The sequence below is a fragment of the Hemibagrus wyckioides genome, linkage group LG17 (genome assembly GCF_019097595.1).
Source record: "Hemibagrus wyckioides isolate EC202008001 linkage group LG17, SWU_Hwy_1.0, whole genome shotgun sequence".
In the NCBI taxonomy this organism is placed as follows: domain Eukaryota; kingdom Metazoa; phylum Chordata; class Actinopteri; order Siluriformes; family Bagridae; genus Hemibagrus; species Hemibagrus wyckioides.
Window position 1 is genome coordinate 12,454,191 of NC_080726.1, and position 21,293 is coordinate 12,475,483.

A 21,293-nucleotide genomic window follows, 5' to 3' on the forward strand; every position below is an offset into this window, starting at 1 on the left:
GCTCAGTCTCAAAACATTATTTCCAGAACCACACTAGTAAGGCAGCATTGCTAGCAAAAATTCAATTTATGTCTTAAGGCAATTTTAGCACAGCACCTGTATTATCTGTTACATGTCAAAGATAATACAAATCCAGTGTATATGTAGATGATTAATGATTATTGGTATTCCTACACATAGGAAGACACAGTTTCATTGGTTTGACATGTGTCATGAAAAATAAATTAAAAGAAAGAAAGAAAGAAAGAAAGAAAGAAAGAAAGAAAGAAAGAAAGAAAGAAAGAAAGAAATAGAATATGTATTTCTACAGATATACAATACTGTGTTTTTTTTTACAGTTTTGAAGTTGTGAATAAATACACATGTATTGGATCATAAGAAACATTGATTTTTAAGGAATAGAAATGGCAAAATCCCATGCATGATACATATGAAAATGATTCTCATGGCCTTTCAGGTACATTAACACTACGCTATATGCATATTATGTTGTCATGAGGTTCTGCTTTGTTCCTAAAGGCTTTTGCCAGCAATCATAGAATGACATGGAAAAGCAAATCATGGTTATCTCCTTTAGATAAGATTAAAATTATGTTTCAGCACTGGGAAACTTTATTTTCTTTTCCTACCTAAGGTGAAATAATGAATTGAATAAAAATGAGCAGCAGTCAATACCACAATCAATCAATCAATCAATCAATAAATAAATAAATAAATAAATGCACATGGTTGTTGTACAAATTACAAATACAAATCCTCATTTAGGCCTTCAGATAGTGTCAGGCAGCTGACATTGTATTCCATAGCTATTCTATTTGCATGCAATATCTGGCACATTGCACCATTTAAAAAAAATCAAGATTGCCAAGGTTTTACAGCTTAATCATTTTTCAGCATTTTTTCTTTATAATTTTGTTGAATATAATGTTCCCTTATATGCAAATCAATATTGGTGTGCAATATATTAGCATTCATAATTCTACTTACAGCGGTACCTCGGTCTTTGACCACCCCTGTGTTCGAATTTTCGGTATTCAATTCGAATTTTCGAGTCAATTTGACCTTGGTGCAATGAATATCAAATAACGAATGTTCATTTATCCACTGAGGGTTCTATGCAGTGTACCCTGGAGTAGACAATAGAGACAGAAGACAATAGAGATGAGGCGGTTTACATGGGTCATTTGTTCTGAAAGCATCATCTGTGAGTGCTTGTGTTATAACCCCATGCTATCTTTTGTGGTATAATTTCAGTAGCCATGTCTCAGAAAAAGGGTAAATCAGGCATCATTGTTGCCAAGAGGAAAGTTATGAGATCATCCATCGAGTTGAAACAGATCAATTTGTTTTACAATATTTCCTATGGGGAAAAATAATTTGGTTTTCGACCAAATCGGTATTCGACCAGACTTTTGGAACGAATTAAGGTCGAACACCGAGGTACCACTGTACTCCTATTCTGAAGTGAAGAACAACACTAATATATTTGGAGAAATACTCATTTAATAGTAAAGCATTTCCTCACTTTCTGCATTCCAGTGCCAGGTACAAAAGATAGTATTAGTAATAGTAATAGTAATAGTAACAGTAATACTAAATTACACTTTGGTTCCTAAACATTTTGTAAAAACTAAACACAAACTATCTTGACACTATCTTGATTGATATAGTTTCTGAATGTTTATCGTACCCCAGAACTCTGCCACTCAGAGCTGCTACTACTGGTTTTCTTAAACAGTTTCATATTTTATAAAGGTATGAAGGTTCAGGACTCAGAAAACATTATATGAAAGGATCTAAATCTGAAAATAAAAATAAACACAAATTGATTAAGGCCTTGTTGTGTTGACAGTGACTTTGTATGTTGGTGAAGCTCATGGCTATTCAGGGGGAAATTAAATTTTTGTCAGTTGTAGCCTAGATAACTTTCTTAATTTTAGGAAACATGTTTTGAAACACAGTCAGCTTGCTTTTGCTTACACAAATTCATAAGATAGAAGGTAGAAAGATTGGTGAATTGAATCCATTTTTTATAGTATCTCTGGTGACAGACACTACCTCTTGGGACATAGCATTGCAAAACTACACCAGGTTACGTATATAACCCAGTTCCTTGAGAAGGGAATGAGACACTGTGTCATGGCTGATGCTATGGGAACACTTCTTTGCAGAAGTTGTGTCTGAAGCTCAGTGAAACATCACACCAATTTATCAGCTCAGGTAGGTCATGTGATGAAGCGGAGCACACCAGCAAGAAAATCTACATCAAATTACTCCAGCTTCTACTTGTCTGAAGGAAGTGTGAGTGGATGCACGGAGTGTGGCTAGTGATGCAGTGTCTTGTTACATATGTTACCTGGTGTACTTCCCTTTCGAGGGAACTTCATGCTGTGTCATGGCTGACGCTATGGGAATGCCAGTATGAACACCACATGCTGGGAGATATTTGTCCCTGAGGTCATGAAAGGGCACAAAAAACCTGGGAGCAGAGCACCATTAGCCGTGTAAGACCCAGAACCGAGGAGTGGGCTCCAGGTTCAGGTTATAGAACCTGATAATGATGTGCGGAGAGGATCAAACCTGCAGCACAAATATCCTGAAGGGGAACGCCCCTAGCCAGAGTACTGGACAAAGTGATACCCCCTGTGGCAGTGAGCCGAAATCCCTAGAGATGATGCCACACAGTGCACCTCACAGGTCTAGGAGATACCTACCACTACCCAGCACAAGGTGCTACATGGACACCGGATTGCTTTTGTTGCAGGCACCAAAGCAGACAAAAAGGGAGAGGACTTACACCATGTGCTCAAGCTATGGGCGTAAGTGCTGAGAACTCAAACTGGGCACAGCAGATGCAGTCTCTCTTGCTCTGCCAACTCATGGAGCAGAGGGCAGAACATCTGCAGAAAAGCCAGAATGACCAGCTTATAGCAGAGCCATTTCCAGGGTCAGGAACTCCTCAGATGCTGAAAGATTGAAGTTCTCTGAGTCGACCACCAACTGTGAGCTGGTTCACCGTTCCTGATAACCATGTGCTTTGATCACCATTTGGTGGTGAGAGCTGGGATATGTAAATAATTATTCAAAGAGAAATGTATGTTACAATAGATTTTAGAATGACCTCAAAATATGTTTTCCTACAACCCCTAGGCTATAGACTTCACTCCACTAGAGGTGCCTCCTCATCCAAATTCCCTAGCCATGGGTGTTCACCTCCATGATATCTGTGTTGCAGCATGCTGGTTCGCTCTACATACTTTTATCAGGCTTTATAGTCTAGATTGGACCCTGCCCAAAATCCAAGTCCCAGGTCCAACAAGGCTAGCGAATGCCATGTTTCCACAGTTGCCTGTGCTGTTCTCACAGCCCTGCTGTACAGACATCTACCGGTGTGTGGCAAAGTTGATACTGACTTTCCTATAGTGTCAAGCCATGATGCAGTGTCAAGTTCCCTCAAAAGGGAAAGAAAAATTCAATGATATCAAAAAGTAAATAATTCTTTCTAATGTATTATAAAATTATACTGACTACTGAATCATAGCTTCATTTAACTAGCACCACTTCATATATATAATTAAACTCATAATTACAGATTCAAATAATAACACTTAAATGCACACTACTCTTAATGACATAAGTATCAGTTCAATATCAGTATCAATTTCATATTTTACACTGAAATGTATGTACACACTGAAACTGGCCTAATCCTTCTGTCCAGTTTGAATGAGTCTGTGTTTATAATAGCTTCAGTTCCCTTTCGAGGGAACCCAACGCTGCATCATGGCTGATGCTATGGGAATGCTTCTATGTGTAAGTTGTGTCTTAAGCTCTGTGTGAAATCACACCGATTTATCTGCTCAGGTAGGTCATGTGACAAAGTGGAGCGCACCAGCAAGACCATAAAAGGGCATCTACATCACATTACTATAGCTTCTTTTGTCTTCAGGAAGCGCTCTGTGTATGTTTGTGTCAATTGTTTGTCCTGTCTGTCTAGACTAGGGAAAAAGAAGATATATATAAAATATCACGAAAGATGGCATGTTCAGAAAGTGTGTGCTCCTGCCCTGCTACATTTCAGGGGACAACACACATTTTTTCTGCATTGTTTGTTTATTGGTGGAGCATGCACACGCTGCTCTTGAGGGAGCTGGCTGTGTGCACTGCAAAACTTTTCCCCGTAAACTCCACTCTCGCTTGGCTATTTTCTTCAGCCAAGCGACTGCGCTTCGTGACTCTGGCCCCGTCTTTGCTGAGGCAGCACTCTGACTTAGATCATGGGTCTCACAGGTTGAGTTAGTGGAGGCGGAACAAGAGACAAGTGATCTTCTTTCTCTTTTCCTCTCTCCTGACTCGGATTTCCCCACTTCGGCTCCAGGAGCTCGTTTTGCGATTTCTCCTGACCCGTCCAAGGAATTATCCCAATCATTGGACTCTCAATGTGGGCGATGATGAGCGGTATATCACTGAATTGCTTCTTGGGTGAAGCAATCAGTGGCGTTCATGCTGGTGAGTTTCGCGCGCTGTCGCTAAGCTCATTCTGCTTTCGCTTGCTTGTATTTCCAGCTAAGCACTTGTGCCATGTGGCTCGAGTCCTGTGTGTGTTGAGGCAGCACACCAGATTAAGTCATTGTTTCACGGCTTTGTGAATACCTTTGCCTTGGCTCCGGCAGCTCTCTTTGCAATTTCTCCTGGCCTAGATAGGGTTACATTGTTATCTGCATCAGACTCTGATGTGGACAACAAGGAGTGAACAGCATTCGAATTACCACCGCAATCTGTAGTGTTTGAAAAGCTCCTGGAGGTGATCACACATGCTGTTGCTAAGCTTAGCTTAGTTTGGCATGATGAAAGGTTAGTATTGTCTGCTATGAGCTTGACAATCTTTTCATACCAACTTCATACCACCTTTCACCTCCATAGCATCTTCCATTTTATTTATTTATTTATTTATTTATTTATTTATTTATTTATTTATTTATTTATTTCCATACACTGAGGGGTCGAGATTGTGGAATAATCCTTATCCTGCGTTATCCTTATCTCTCCCCTTCACTGGCTGCACTATCTGACTTTGGAGAAAGTCTGCATTCCCATTGAGGCCCTGTCGGGCCACATCGGCCTTATAGAGAAGGCCTACAATCCTGAAGGTTAAGCCATTGCGGTGCTGCACACAATGGCAGTTTTGCAGTCATACTGAGCTGACCTGCTAAAGGAGCTCATCCATGAGGTCTGAACTCTTCCAGACCACAGATTTAGCCCTCTGTGCCACTATGAGCTGGCAGTCTCCCATTTTTCCATCTGCCTTTTCATGACTGCATTTAGTTGCCACAGAGAGGCAATCTGTCAGAGATAATCAAGAATAATAAAGAATCTTTCTTTTAGACATCCTGGTGTCTTCTAAGGGCCTGTTCTTCCTTTGCTGCAGTGAGGAACTATGGCTAGGCCAGTACCCACCAGCCTCAGCCTTGCCTGCTGAGGCAGGAAAAGAAGCCTAGAGCTGTAGCCTGAGCCACCCCATGTAAAATCTGGGTGGCTGGCAGTTTGCCGCCCATTCTCCTTCTTTCAGGGTGTGCTGATCACAGACCGAACTTCATTCCTCCATGAGGACCCTCCTTCACATCTGAGAAAGGGACTGTAGAGTGCATTCGCCTCCCAGATCGAGCTGGCATGTCTTGGTTAACAAGAAGGACTACACCCAATATTAGACCTGTGTGCTCCAAATTGTATGCTGAAACATACAAGTCCGGGATGTTAACACTCAAGGTCACTGTGTTGCAGATCAGGTCCGAGGACTGATTTGCGATGATAATCCTGAAGGGTTTAACACCCTTTTCAGGGTCACAAGGGTTACATGCCACAAGCTTCGTACCCTTCTTATGTGGACAGACCCTGGTTTCTCACCTTGAGTCCCACTTTTAGGGTGTGTCATGGGGTATGGCAGCCAGGCATTGAGATGCCATGCTTGCCCACATGAGGTCCCTAGGCCTCAACCCATTGTGTCCTTGTCACAAGAATCTTTCAACAGATGCCCCCCTATCAAGCTGGGGAGCAGCCCTAGATGGCCACCCTGGCCATGGCATTTAGGAGGGCTTCTATCTCTCATGGCATATTGCCTGAAGATGGGGGCTATGTTTCTAGTGCTGAAACACTTTCTCCTGAAACACAGGGGCTACCTTTGGAGGTCCCCATATTCAATCATTAGGGTGCTCTGTGTTTGAGACCCCTTTTCAAGTTGGTGCACCAGATCTGGCCCTAGGTAGAGTCCAGATTTCTTTTGCTGAGAGCTTTTTACACTCCTGATTGGGAAGTAGGCTTTCTGCTGAGGCAGGGGCTGAGGCCCAGGGAATGGCATTTCCACCCCTAGGTGGTGGAATGCATATTTGCAATTTTTGGCTAGGCAGAAGTGGCTATGTTCACCTCTGAGGAGTCAACCCACTGTGCCCTGTGCCTTTCTATTTTCCCTTCTGGATGGTGCTTCTTGGGAGATTCCTCTCAGGAGGAGCTTCCTCTCTCAGGTGCATGACCAATTATAACCCCCACCCCCTTACGGGGACCAGTTCCTAGACTCTGTGATGTTGTGGAGACTATTTTGAACTTTCACCTCTGGTGTAATCAGCATCGTCAGGGTCTAGTTCACTGCCCTATTAGTACAGTGCTAGAGTTCCTGCAGACACGCATTTTTGAAAGCCTATCACCCTCTACATTGAGGTATACGTGGCAACCATTGCTGTGAGGCTCGTGCCTGTTCTCTGGTCTCTCACCTCCTGTGCAGTGCCAGGTGGCTGAGGCTTTCCTGTAGATCATGTCTAAGTGGTCCTGGAGGGGCTTCTCCAAGCCCTCTGAGCCAATGGAGTCAGCCTCTGATGAGTTTCTGACCCTGAACACGGCTCTGCTATAAGCCAGTCATCCGGCCTTTCTGCAGGCCTTCTGCCCTCTGCCCCACAAGTTGGCCCCACCTATTGTGCTCTTTCACAACCTCTGGGACAGACATCTCCCAGTGTGTGGCAGCGTTGATATTGATGTTTCCATAGCCTCAGCCATGACACAGCATCGAGTTCCCTCAAAAGGGAACTACACCAGGTTACATATGTAATGCGGTTCCCTGAGAAGGGAACAAGATGCTGTGTCGCTAGTCACACCCCAGGCATCCACTCACGCTTCCTTCAGTCAAGTAGAAGCTGTAGTAATGTGACGTAGATGCCCTTTTATGGTCTTGCTGGCATGTTCCACGTCACATGACCTACCAGAGCTGATAAACTTCCAAATAGAAGCGTTCCCATAGCGTCAGCCATAACGCAGCATCTCGTTCCCTTCTCAGGGAACCCGGTTACGTACGTAACCTGGTGTAGATTCCTGTTCTTGGCTGAGTTGAACATGATGTGGTCTTCTGCTGTTGTTCACCCCAAAGTTTGTTGATTTGTGTTTTATCAATTAAATTATTCTGAACAACCCTAAATAAAGATCTGCTGACTGCTGAAGCTATTATCTGCAAATAGTTTACAAAATTGTGCACCACAGTGACCAGGAACAGGGCATCCTTCACTGAGGTTGGAAAATTGTATTCATGAAAACATGTGCTTATTAGTCAGTATTATGAATAAAGATCAAGAGGGGATAATTAATAGCTTCAAATAATCTATTTTGGGAGAAAATACTGGACAGCCCCTGTAATTTAACTGTAAATATTTCAAATAAATACCTAGCATTTTATCAGCTTCTACAAGCCTCAAAATAAAGCAAAGTATTTTCCTGTTATATTCTGTGTAATATAAATTACACAGTAAGGCTTTTAAACCAGCAAAATGGACTTTAATATACAAATATTTATACACATGCATAAACCATTATGTTCGCTGAAGAACAGTTTAGATTTAAATTATAGTACTGGGATTTGCATACTCTTCTTAACCAAAGGGTGGGGTAGCTGGGCACCCAAAGAATCTAACTACCCATCTCATCACTGTTTCTTAAAATCACTTCATTTGGATTAAATATGGTATTTGTATTTCATACAAAATATTATTTTTTTATAGACTGTAAAGATCTATTGTGCACAATTGTTCCATAAACAATTGTAAAATATACAATTATTATATATCATCATATTACATTTTTAATTGTATATTTACTATTGGTAATACATTATAATTTCAGTATTTGCGTTCAGAATTCATCCCATGCACAGTGACATTTAATCATTTCAGACAACAGTTATTTGATAAAATAGATAAAAGGCACACCAAAACAAAGCTGCAATTATTACACCATCCTACTTCAGTATATTAGAAATAGAAAGAAATAGCCTTTATTTGTCACATATACATTACGGCACAGTGAAATTCTTTCTTCGCATCAGAGCGCAGCATCGGCCATGATACAGCTTACTGAGGTAAGACTTTGATATTGTTCAGCAATTTAAAAAACTGTTTTCTTATTTCAGTTGTTCTCACTCCATAAATAATTGGATTGAAACAGCTTGGGAATAGTACATACATAGTACTCAGAAAGACACGAATATTGGGATGAAAATTATTTCTTATTCTGTATGACATAAAAGCAATCAAGGCAAATGCTAAATTAACTGTCATGACAATAATATGTGTAATACAAGTATTGATAGCCTTCAAGTGGGCTTTTCCTGATTTCATGACAGAAGCAAAGATTATTATATATGATGCAGTAATAAAAATAAAATCTCCTGTTGGTATAAGAAAAGTGGATACAAGGCCAATTAAGTTGTTGATAGAAGTATCTCCACATGCCAACTGAACCAATCCCATATGCTCACAAAAACAATGATCTATCTGATTTATTGCACAGAAATTCAATTTTCCAGCCAAAGAGATCATTATTATATTTAATAACAGATTCCTGCTAAGTGGCACAATAATAAACTTCAGAAAGCTCTGAAGTTCCATGTATTTGTGATAATAAAGTGGTCTGCATATAGCAAAGAACCGATCTAGTGCCATCCACACCAGTGTAGTAGATTGGAATCCACCAATAATCTGAATGCAAAACATTTGTATTAAACAGTTCACTAGAGAAATTTCATTCCACTCAAATAAAAAATTTAACAACAAACTTGGCACAAAAAATATTGGCCAACATAAGTCAACAACACTCATAAACCCTATTAAAACATACATTGGAGAATGTAAACTCTTCTGAGATGCGATTAAATAAATTATAATAGAGTTTGATGTAGTGGACAGTAAAAACATGAAGAAATATGGTATGGATAATATGGGTCTCCATCCTCCCAAGGCCAGAAAGCCATTTAGCTTAAACGTTGTATATGAAGTATTTTGTGGTAAAAAATCTTGCATGCTGCTCAGTCTTAAAACAATATTTTCTGAACAGCACTATTAAGGCAGGATTGCTAGCAATAATTACATTTTAGGTCTTAAGGCATAATATTAACAAGCGTAATTCTAGCACAGCACCAGTATTATCTGTTATATGTCAAGGATAATACAAATCCATTCTATATATATAATATCTAATGATTATTGCTATTCCTACACATAGCAAGACACAGTTTCATTGATTGTGTCACAATAAATAAACAAATGAATAGAATATGTTTTTCTACAAACATACAATACTGTGTCAAAGAGAAATCGAACAATTTTACAGTTTTGAAGTGAATTTGTTTACAAAAAAGTTGTGAACAAATTCACATACCCTGTATTGTGCAAAGATCATAAGAAACATTGATTTTGAAGAATAGAAAGGGCAAAATCCCATGCATGATACATCTGAAAATTAGGCACATGTAAAACCGTAACACTACTCTCTGTCTCTATATACATGTTATGTTCTCATGAGGCTCTGCTTTATTCCTACAGGCTTTTACCAGAGTCATAGAATGACATGGAAAAGCAAGTCCTGTTTAACTCCTTAAGATAAGATAAGAAAATTATGCTTCAGCACTGGCCTTATTTTCCTTTGCTACCTAAGGTGCAATAATGAATTGGATAAAAATGAGCAGTAGTCTTAATACCATAAACAAACAAAAAATAAAGAAGTAAATAAATAAATAAATAAATAAATAAATAAATAAATAAATAAATACATGCACATGCTTGGTGTACAAATGAAAATACAAATCCTTATCCATTTAGGCCTTCAGAAAGTGTCAGGCAGCTGACCTTGTATTCTACAGCTATTCTGTTTGCATGCAATATTTGGCATATTGCACTATTAAAAAAATCAAGATTAGTAAGGTTTCAGTTCTCAGGGCTGTCACTGATTTTCTTCAAAATTGTATTATTTTATAAAGATATGAAGATTCAAGATTCACATGAACAATTCACATGAAAGGATCCAAAAGCAAAAATAAAGAGCTAAAAATTACTTTTGGATTATAAATGATAAATGATTAACACCTTTCATTGATTAAGGCCTTGTTTTGTTCACAGGGCTTGAGTACATTGGTGAAGCTCATGGCTATTTCAGAGGGCAATTTAATTGAAATTTTTTGTCAGTTGTAGCCTAGATAACATTTTTGGTTTAGAAAACACAAATGTTTTGCTTAAACTGTTTCATAAGATAGAAGGTAGAAAGATTGGTGAATTGAATATTTCCCAGACACTCCCTCCTGGGAGATACCATTACAAAACCACAGGTACCATGGCCGAAGTGCTATAATTGTAGTGCTTCAATTCTATCCATTCACCAGACCTCTAAGTCTGGTGGAAGTTAACTTTGCTGTCTCACCAGGTAATGTCAAAGAACCCTTGTCAGACAGAGAAATTTGGAGCTCAATTTTATTTTGGCCTATAGACATATTAGACGCTTTATGCTATTCAGGGTATGGACTTGAAGAGTAATCTGAATGAGGAAAACCCAATGGAGTCTTACAGAACCACTCATACTGCAAACAACAGGGGCTCAAGCCACTTATCTCAAGTCCATGAATCATCATGAACTAATTAATGAATCATGTTTTTTATTGCCTGATTAAACTGTTCGAACAGTCCACCTGTTTGGCAATGGTAAATAATGGTGCAAATAGATTTAACCCCTACTAATTCACATACTATAATTCAAGTTTGTTAATCAAAACTTGTGCTTCAGACACTCAAAATTTTGTTCAACACACTTCTGAAATGCAATGAGACACTGCCTCCATACATTATTCTTCATAACCCACCAGAATTAACACAAAGCAATAGGCTAGCTCCAGGCTAGCTTATTCCTGACTGATGTTCCTGTAGCTCACATCTGGATGCGGTGTTTACCGCGTAGCCATTATGCTGCTGTAGGTGCTACATGCTTTTGAACATTGTATAAAATTTCCCGCCATCATTGCTTGTTGAGGGCCACTTCTTTTGCTTCTGCTGGTGTAAGTCTTTGGTTTGTCAGGTCTTCTTCAACTTGCTTCATCCACGTTTTCTTTGGAGCTTTACATTGTACTTTCCAGCCATTCGACACCAGCACTGCATTTGAAAGACTTCAAGCTTTTCCAAGTCTGCCTGCAGCAACGTCCATGATTTTGTGCTATATAACAGCACCAACAGTATTAATGATCGATATTCATACTTTGGTAGCAATGTTGACAGATATCCGAAGGCTGCTGTCACTTGTGAGCCATCTGTCTTGAGCACCTTGGTTTTCTCAGTATAGATGGTTACCTCATACGGGTAAGCCTCTCTCTTGATACCAAATTCAACTCTCCAGTGTTTGGCAAACACTTTTCTCATTATAGCATCGACAACAACGTTGTAAAGCAGAGGTGATATTTCTCCATTGACACGGATGAAGCTTCCTGATCCCTCGTACATTTGTTGTAGAAGATGTATTATTTTTTCTGGTATGTCCTCCACGGATAGTGTTTTCCAAAGTGCCGGACAATAGACACTATCGAATGCAGCTGCGAAATCGATGAACACAGCAACAAGCCTTCTTCCGCACCTGATGCGTTCTTCGAGCAGTTGTCATAGGGTAAATATTTTGTTGCAGCATCCTCTTCCAGGGTGGAAGCCAGCTTGTTCTTCTCTGGCCAATTGTTCTCGCCTTTTTTGGAGCTCTGCTCACATGTTTACTCCAGCCTCCGACAATTATTCAGCAGTCGTGGACCTCAGTGAGCACAGGAATGTGGCACTTCCTGGGGTTGAAGAGATGTTGGACAGCTATCACTTGCTTTTAGCAATGCTGTGTAAAGGGCTAGTGTTTAAGGGAGCTTAAACTCTGGGGTTATGCCAGCATATTCCCTCCCCGACTTCCCCAACAGTTTTTAGGGATGGGATGGCCGCTGCCAGCACATTGTTTCAGGGCACTGATGAAGTGGGAAAACAATGAGGTTTGTGTCTCTATCAGACCATTTGGCAGTTTGGAAACCTCTGCTAAACATGTCACAGTGGGTTTTGGATACCAGAAAGGGTACAGAATCCAGTTTGCCTCTCTTTTCAAGGCCTGTCACACACTATTGTTGGCACAGAGCAAGCCTTGTACCTCCAGCTGGAACTTCTTGACAAGGGGCCATAGAATGCATTCCCCATCCAAAGAGAGCTTCAGGTTTTTTACAGTTGGTTCCTCATTATGCCCAGAGAGAACCATTTTTCTGCATCCAATTTTAACTGAGCTAAATTGAGCTTGCCTTTTGCTGGTGGCTCCATGCTGGCCCACTCGAGTTTGGTTTGCAGACCTGATCTCCTCTCTCAGATGCAAGGAGCAATTTTCCATCCCCGCTCCAAGAAAAGGAACCCAGAGAGGGACCAGCTCATAGACTCTGGTCTCACAGCCGAGGTTGTGGTGACCATATTGAATGCTACAGCTCCCTCCATGAGGAGATTGAACCCTTTATAATGGAGGCTATTCTGCCTCTACTGCAATCAGTGCCAACAGGACGCAGTTCACTGCTTTGTTGGTACAGTGCTGCAATCCCTGCAGATGCACCTCTCTGAGGGTCTAACACCCTCCTCATTGAAAGTTTACATGCAGCCATTGCTGTAAGTCACATACTTATCCTTGGAGCCTCCTTTAGAGGCACCCCCTGGGACCACTTATTTCCCCTCTTGGGACCTCTCAGTGGTCCAAGAGTTGCTGAAAGAAACCCCCTTTGAGCCCATGGAGTCAGCCTCTAAGATGTTTCTGGCCCTAAAAACAGCTTTCCTCTTAGCCTTGACATCTCTAAAAGGGGTAAGGTACCACCCCCTCCTGTTCAAAGTTTACTCCAGGTATGGTCTAGTTTATTTTGTATCCCAGGGAAGGATGCATCCCCAAGTGCCCACTGCAGCCAGTTGTCCATTGTGCTTGGTCCTGACTATGGACGCCTATGTCCACCACTTGACCACCCTTTATTTGGTCTGGAATTAGATATAGACTATGTATGTGCAAGTGTACAATATTTACTTATGTGCAAAACAATATTACTGTAGTATGTGCAAAAATTGAATACAACTGCAGATGGTAATAGCAGATGTAGATGGTAATAGCAGCAGCAGCAACATTTACAATGTGTGAACTGAATGCAACTGTGGATATTTATAGAGGTAGCATTAACATTAACAATTTGCAGTGAGATGCAACTCCTTGATATAATAACAGCAGTAATATTAACAAATGTGCAATATGAAGAGGTGCAATTTCAAGTTCAGCTGATCTATGAGATAGATGAAACTAGACTATGTCCTCTGGCTACCTGTTTAAAAGTCTAATTGCTGAGGGGAAGAAGGAGTCCCTTAATCTGATGGTCCTGCATTTCACTCTCCTGTACCTCCGTCCTGAGGGTAGGAGTGTGAACAGTCCATGTTGGGGGTGGGTGGGGTCTTTAAGAATGGAGGAAGCACTCCTGTGGACTCTGCGATGATAAATGGTCTGCAGACGTTTGCGGTCCCTCATAGTAGTGCTGCCATACCACACGGTGATGCAGTTGGTTAAGACACTCTCAATAACACAGCTGTAGAAGTTGTTGAGAATCTTAATAGACATGCCAAAGCTCCTCAGCCTTCTCAGGAAGTACAGCCGCTGTTGTGCCTTCTTAACCAGCTCGGTGGTGTTGAGTGTCCATGTGAGGTCCTCGCTGAGGTGGACCCTCAGGTATTTAAAGCTGCTCACCCTCTCCACTTCAAGCTCTTGGTTGTCTTGTCTGTGTTGAGGGTGAGGTTGTTGTCCTCACACCATATCACAAGACTGGCCACCTCCCTCCTGTAGGCCACTTCGTCCCCAACAGTGATCTGTCCTATCACTGTAGTGTAGCAAAGTGTAGCAAGTCAGCAAACTTCAGGATGATGTTGTCTTTGTGGGATGCGATGCAGTCATATGTGAACAGTGTGTAGAGAATGGGACTAAGAACACATCCCTGTGGGGTGCCAGTGTTTGTTGTGATGGTGGCTGAGGTTCTGTTTCCAATCCTGACAGGACTGCGGTCTGCCAGTCAGAAAGTTCAGAAGCCAGTCGCAGAGCGTGGGGTGTAGTCCTAGTGCGAACAGTTTGTGGTTGAGCTTATGGGGAATGACCATGTTGAAGGCAGAACTGTAGTTGATAAAGAGCATCCTGATGTAGGTTTCCTTATCTTCCAGATGAAAAAGGAAAATATAGAGGGCAGCAGCAAAGGCATCTGAGATGGACCTTTTGAGCCAGTATGCATACTGCAGGGGGTCTAATGTGTCCAGTATACTGCTCTGAGTGTTGGTCAGCACCACTCTCTCAAAACACTTCATGATGATTGGAGTAAGTGCTACTGGTCTGTAATCATTCAGGCAGGTTGGGTGGCTAATCTTGGGAAGGGGGACGATGGTTGTGGTCTTGAAGCAGGTGGGTACCGTACTCTGACTGAGGGAGAGGTTGAAGATGGAAGTGAGTGCATCAGCCAGTTCCGTAGCACAAGCTCTGAGGGCCTGCCCAAGGATGTTGTCTGGCCCTGCTGCCTTGTGGGGGTTGATCTTCCTCAGTGCTCTGTGTACCACAGATGATGATACAGTAGGAGGGGAGAAGGGGGGTTGGGTGGTCCCAGTGTGTGTGTGCGCACTCTGTGTTGTCATTGGAGGGCTCGAAACGGGCATAGAAGGTGTGTTCCCATAGCAACAAGCCATGACTTAGCGTCTCATTCATTTCTCAGGGACCTGGGTTACATACAGAACATGACTGCTTTGGCAGCTTTTTCGTGCATTATAACTAGAGTTAGAGTGTGGGCTGTGAAGGAGCATGTTGGACCTATTAAAAAAATATGCCTCTTACTGAGCAAGACTAGGTGTTTAGTTTCAAGAGTGGTACTGATTTTGTATGAACTGTGAATGAAATCCAGCAGAAAGTGTATTTCTAAAATATCTATCATGATTTGGACCAAAACAGACATACTATGCAGAAACAACCTGGAGAAAACACAAAAGCCATGCTACTACTAAAGAATTCCAAACCTTAATTTTAGGCAAGAATCATAGTGACAGTGATAGTGATATTTATAAACATTTATCAAGATGGAACTATATGTAAGTTGGATGTGTAACTACCTAGTTAATATATATTCACCAGCTACCAGATACAGACAATTTCATTTATTTACAATTTACTTCAGTTGCATGTATTTAATGACCAACACCATAACTGTAGCATGCTAGCTAAAGATTGAGAGCTCAACAAAAGTTTACAGAAATATATTAACACAGTACCCCCACAGGAATTATCCCCCATCCTTCCTGTATGATAAAAGTTTCTGAGTAGTTAATAAAACATTTTTAAAATAAGTATATTTTTTATTGGTTATAGAAGCACTGTCCTGATAGGACTGGGAAGTTGAACTCTCCTGATGAGTGAATACCTGTGAATTTTTCCCCACTCAGGCAGAGCAAAACAGTTGAAAAAGCTCAGTGTTTTGCATTTTAAGAGTCTGGCATGTGAATATCAGCATATCTTCAGATCTCAGGCCCTTTGAACCAACAAACAGCAATCAAGCCATATTTGGATGCAGTAATGGTTTCACTGATACTTCATCTGATAAGCAAGAACCGAGGATAGAGCATTCACCTGTTGTTGGGAGTGCACAAGCTTGAATCATCAAAATGTTACAGATACAATGTCTGTGGCCAGCAGTCCATGAGATCAAAATTAGAACACCGTTAGCCAGGTATTGGCATTTGTGAACTGTATGTTTACAGGAGAGAGCATCTTTTTCCAGCATTAGTCGCCCTCTGATGATGCATAAGCAACAGTTTGAAAAGATGCACTGCACATTAGCTATTTATCACCTGTTGTCCAGTGCCATATAAACTGCAACAAAAGTTCTGAAACTTTTTCAGTGTTACAATCAATCCACATGCAACAACCACTGCATGAAATTGAATTCACCTTCAGTTGTAAGCATTTTCATTTGTTTATTTATTTATTCAAATTCTTATTTTATTTAACCTTTTAAATTTCTATAAAAGACAAGACTGATCTTTTATCATAAAGTAACTTAGTTGTTTTAAAGGGTATTTAACACGATACTATATACATTATATGATTACTTTGGAAAAACTTTCAAATGGTTCATGAATTTCAGAAACCGGTCTCTTATTTCTTTACTCCATAAATAATTGGATTAAAACAGCTTGGAAAAAGCAAGTACATTGTACTCAGGAAGATGCGGATAGTGGGAGAAATGTTGTTTCTTATTCCATATGACATAAAAGCCATTAAAGCAAAAGCCAGACTAACTGTCATGACTATTATATGAGTAATGCAGGTGTTAACAGCCTTTAAACAGGCCTTGCCAGATCTCAGGATAGAAGAAATTATTACTATATATGATATTGTAATTAAAATAAAATCAGCAGTTATTGTAAGAAAAATAGCCAAAAGCCCTAATGCATTATTAATGGAAATATCTCCACATCCCAGCTGAACTAATGCCATGTGTTCACAAAAACAGTGATCTATCTCATTTGTTGCACAAAAGGTCAATTTTCCACCCCAAGAAACTAGTGTGGTAATAAAAAACAAATTTCTGATAATTTGAAAAATAATGAAATTTGCCATTTCCATATATTTGTTGTAATAGAGTAAATATATGATTGTGAGATTTGCAGTAGAAGACAATAAAAACATAACATAGGAAAAGGTTAGGATCGGCCGCCATTCTCCCAAATCATGAAAACCATTAAGTGTAAAAGTTGTGAATGAAACATTTTGTACAGGAGTCAACATTATCTTGGGATTGCAAATTTCCTAGAATTTAGATCAGCCACCACATATGTAAATATATGAACAATATGGAATTCATAAAAGTTGTTATAAAAGAATATTTTCTTATTATTTGAAATATTAATATAGACAATATTAATATAGACAAAAAATTACTAATATATTAACCTAATCTCATGCTACTTAAACAATACTTTTTGCAAGATAATTTAGTTGTTTAGGGAACCAATTTAGTTGTTTATGGAAAACTTTTGCTTGCTAACTATTGATGGGTATTTTTAGAAAAAAAAAGAAAAGAAAAAAAAAACTTCTTCATTTACTCTTCCTAACACCAGATGCAAAATAGATAGGATGCAGCTTCCCAGCTTTAAAAGGTCTGGTGCACTTGGAGGAACAGATCCTGCAATAATCCTTCTAAATAAAGATCTATCCCACATCTTGCTCATTTAGCACAACTTACTTTGCTGCCTTTTCCCCAGATATATATTTATTTTATATATCTTGGCATGGTCTGTGCTGATCCATGATGTCTTTTGTATATGACCTTATCTTATGACCGGGATATCTTTTGTTTAAGACAAGATATCTGCCACCACCTCTGTTGACACCTTTGATGTCTATCGTTAATGCCTATTGTTATCCATGGACAATGCCTTTTGTCGTTAGCCCACCTGTAGCCCACTTCTATCAGCTCTCTGGGGACTCATCCAGGATAGCCAGATGGAGGTAAAATTGTATTTGTTAAATATTACACAGATTTCATAATCATAACATATAGCGTTTCTGCTAGGGTATTTCTGTTTAGAATTATTGGCACATCAATCGTTTAAGAAAAAACTGAAATGGAGTTGATTGTTAATCCTGGCTAAGTTGTAACAAGAAGATTTGTTCATTCCCCCTTTCGGCGGAAGTATTCTTTCGTTCCCTGTTTTGGAGGGAGTATTCATTCATTCCCATTTTGGTGGGAGTATTTGTTCATTCCCCACTTCATCAGTAGCATTTGTTGTTCCCTGCTTCGGCGGGAGGTTGTGCACATGTAACTTTGTCCTGCTGTTTGAACTGCTCAAGCTCCTCAAATTTGTCTTTTGTGTCTGTATTGTCACTGTCTTTTCTTTGTATTTTGTGTGTATTGTAACAATGGATGGAAGTGGCCATTCTAAGCAAACTCCCAATGATTGGATGTATGATCGCCTTCTATTGATAACTTAGCAGGTTGGAACGAGGGGTAGAAACAGTGGCATCCCATCCTCGAGAAGGATCTTTTGAAGAGGATGACTTAAACATAGCTAAATTTCTCGTCTTTAATGGATATGGTGACCCTTAATGGGATTATAAGTATATGACCAATGCATTAAAGACATGGATTGAAATGAAACCGATTTGGGAAACAACAAAAATTTAAAAATACAAATAAAAAGTCTGTTGATTCAAAGCATAACAGAAAAGTTGTTCTAGCCTGTTCCTCTCTCTCACCACCTTCCCCTACAGCTTTGACACCTCCACTTTATGTCCTGTCCATGCAGCCAGAAGATGGTATAAAATTGCAGCATAGAGAAGTTAGACCTAGGCTGGCATGAGGAAGAAACTTTGAGAGGAACCAAACTCAAAAGGGAACCCATCCTCATTTGGGTGACAGCGGAGAGTGTGATTATATTGTGCATTTATACGTAGTCAATTGTGATGCCGATACAGCATGTGTAGAATGTTATGTACTATATAATAATTTTCTGTCTTTATTGTAGACATTTTAATGATAAATTATGAATGCACATTATTATGCAAATTATCTCTGATAATACCATGAACTTTTTACATGTTTTTCTTTGTTTCTCAGTATCTCTTAATTTCACAGCAAAACCTTTCTGTTTGGTACCATTTTTGATAACCAGATTTTGATAACCTCATCTTTTACGATTGGGATGTCCTTCTCGATGGCCAGAAGCAGAAGATCAGAGAGTCATTCTTGTCCACACAGATTACGAAGTTTAGCTTTTACCAGCTTCATCTTTGAGAATGAGTGTTCTACAGTGGCTGTTGAGACTGGTATTGTTGATTTTCAGATTTTCAGCAGCTTAAAAAGTGTTGGAAACACAATATGGGCATCAAACTCTTTGAATGTTTTCAGCATTGCATGGGCACTTTGTGAGCATGTGTATGAAGAGTGGAAAACTCTAAGCTCAGTTTGCAACTGTTCCTCCTCCTCCTGAAAACCGTAAAACTCACAAAGACTATATGCAGCATTATGTGCTTCATCATAAATCAGATCGCGTCCAATAATAATTTTATTGGACCTTCTAAAGACGTGAAGATTTTGTAACACTGTTACTAACTGCACTAACAAAAGACCAAGAACAAAAACAATTCATTACCAACAGAACTATAAACAGTGTATCAAAATAATACTTTTAAAACAATACTATTTTCGTATTTTATATACCTGTCGACTGGGCGACTTGAGTGACGGTGTGACTGACTGCTTGGGACTGAGTGAGAAATAGCGGAGCAGAGTGCGTCGAGTGACTGAGAGACTGCGGCTGCTTGGGAGCGTGCGAGAAAAGTAAAACCCGGAGTGGAGTCGAAAAATCTTTAGCGTTCTCTAAGGGCACCTTGGCCTGTAAAGGCAAACAGGCAGTGGTTCAAGCCCCCCAGAAACTGTTCTTATTTCTTTGGTTCTTATTCCATAAATAATTGGATTAAAACAGCTTGGAAAGAGCAAGTACATTGTGCTCATGAAGACACAGCTAGAAGGAGAGAACTTGTTTCTTACTCTGTATGACATAGGCAATCAAAGCAAAAACCAGACTAATTATCATGATTATAATATGAGTAATGCAGGTGTTAAAAGCCTTTAAACAGGATTTGCCAGATCTTTGAACAGAAGAAAGTATTATTATATATGATATTGTAATTAAAATAAAAAACAGTTGTTGTAAGAAAAATAGCCAAAAGCCCTAATGCATTATTAATCGAAATATCCCCACATGCAAGCTGAACTAATGCCATGTGTTCACAAAAACAGTGATCTATCTCATTTGTTGCACAGAAAGTCAATTTTCCAGCCCATGAAACCATTGTGGTAATTAAGAACACATTTCTGATAACTGGAAAAATAATAAATTTCAGAAAATTTGCCATTCCCATGTTTTTGTGGTAATAAAGAGGTCTACATATAGCAAAAAAAAAAAACCATCGATAGCAGTATTGTCAAATGAAATGTACCAACACAATCAATGAAAATCATTTGCACCAAACAGCTCTCTAGTGAAATTCCTTTCCAGTTTAATAAGAAACTTAGCAGCATATTTGGTATGCAAAATATTGGCATAAAGAGGTCCACAACTGCCATAAGACCAATTAATATACACATAGGAGAGTGAAGCCCTCTGTGATATAATTAAATATATGAGTATAAGGTTTAAAGTAGTAGACATTAAAAACATAAGATAGGGAATGGATAGAAGGGTCCAGGGAAACATTTTAGTGTTTGCCACTATATACTATTCTTGCGGTCCCTTGTGGGTGTCTTTTTCTTGTGTGGAAACAATGATGGATAAGCCCCGCTGATTCACTGCTTACCCTCCCATTCACACATATGTGTACTGTATTTCACCGTCTCATTTTTATGCATGCTCTCTGAAAAATATTACCATAGTTGTGTCGGTAATAAAAATATGTTGGTAATATTTAGGTTGAAATGTGTATCTACATTTCTAGTGCCAGATTTACCAACTGTTGCTTAGTTTGACCCAGAAGAGGGGTTCACACCCAGCTGTAGCATTTTGCTGTTGTTGCGACCCAGTCTAGGGTTGGGATGCACAGCGTGAGAAAAGGCACCGGATTTAACATATACATGTATGGGATGGAACAGACATAGGGAGAGTAACGACACACACACAGCGGTGAAATAAAGTGGATATATTATAAATGTAGTGATATACATACACTATACAGTGAACCGGAGAGGACTTCAGGGTGGACCAAGGCCAAGATAACAAACAGAAACCTTCTGGATAGCTAACCTTCACAAAAAAAAACAAACATAAAGACATTTACCTTCTCTAAACTCCCCACCAAGAAAACAGAGACAAAATACCCACTCCCCAGCAGAAATGGCAGTCACACCCCTACTACCGGGTTAGATATACAAAGTAGCAATATTT

At 39.7% G+C, this 21,293-nt stretch overlaps 2 protein-coding genes and 1 pseudogene across 2 annotated transcripts; all 3 read right to left on the bottom strand.

Annotated features, from left to right (window-relative positions):
• Window positions 1–8,384: 8,384 nt before the first annotated feature.
• On the bottom strand, window positions 8,385–9,589 carry LOC131368325 (olfactory receptor 52K1-like). Its single transcript, XM_058414370.1, has one exon. It carries the CDS (start codon window positions 9,330–9,332, stop codon window positions 8,385–8,387), a length of 948 nt encoding a protein of 315 aa, XP_058270353.1. The 5' UTR covers window positions 9,333–9,589.
• Window positions 9,590–16,503: 6,914 nt separating this feature from the next.
• Window positions 16,504–17,037, bottom strand: LOC131367724 (olfactory receptor 52P1-like). Its single transcript, XM_058413201.1, has one exon. It carries the CDS (start codon window positions 17,035–17,037, stop codon window positions 16,504–16,506), a length of 534 nt encoding a protein of 177 aa, XP_058269184.1.
• A 2,692-nt stretch (window positions 17,038–19,729) lies between these two features.
• On the bottom strand, window positions 19,730–20,609 carry LOC131367725 (olfactory receptor 52K2-like; annotated as a pseudogene).
• Between the last annotated feature and the right edge of the window lie 684 nt (window positions 20,610–21,293).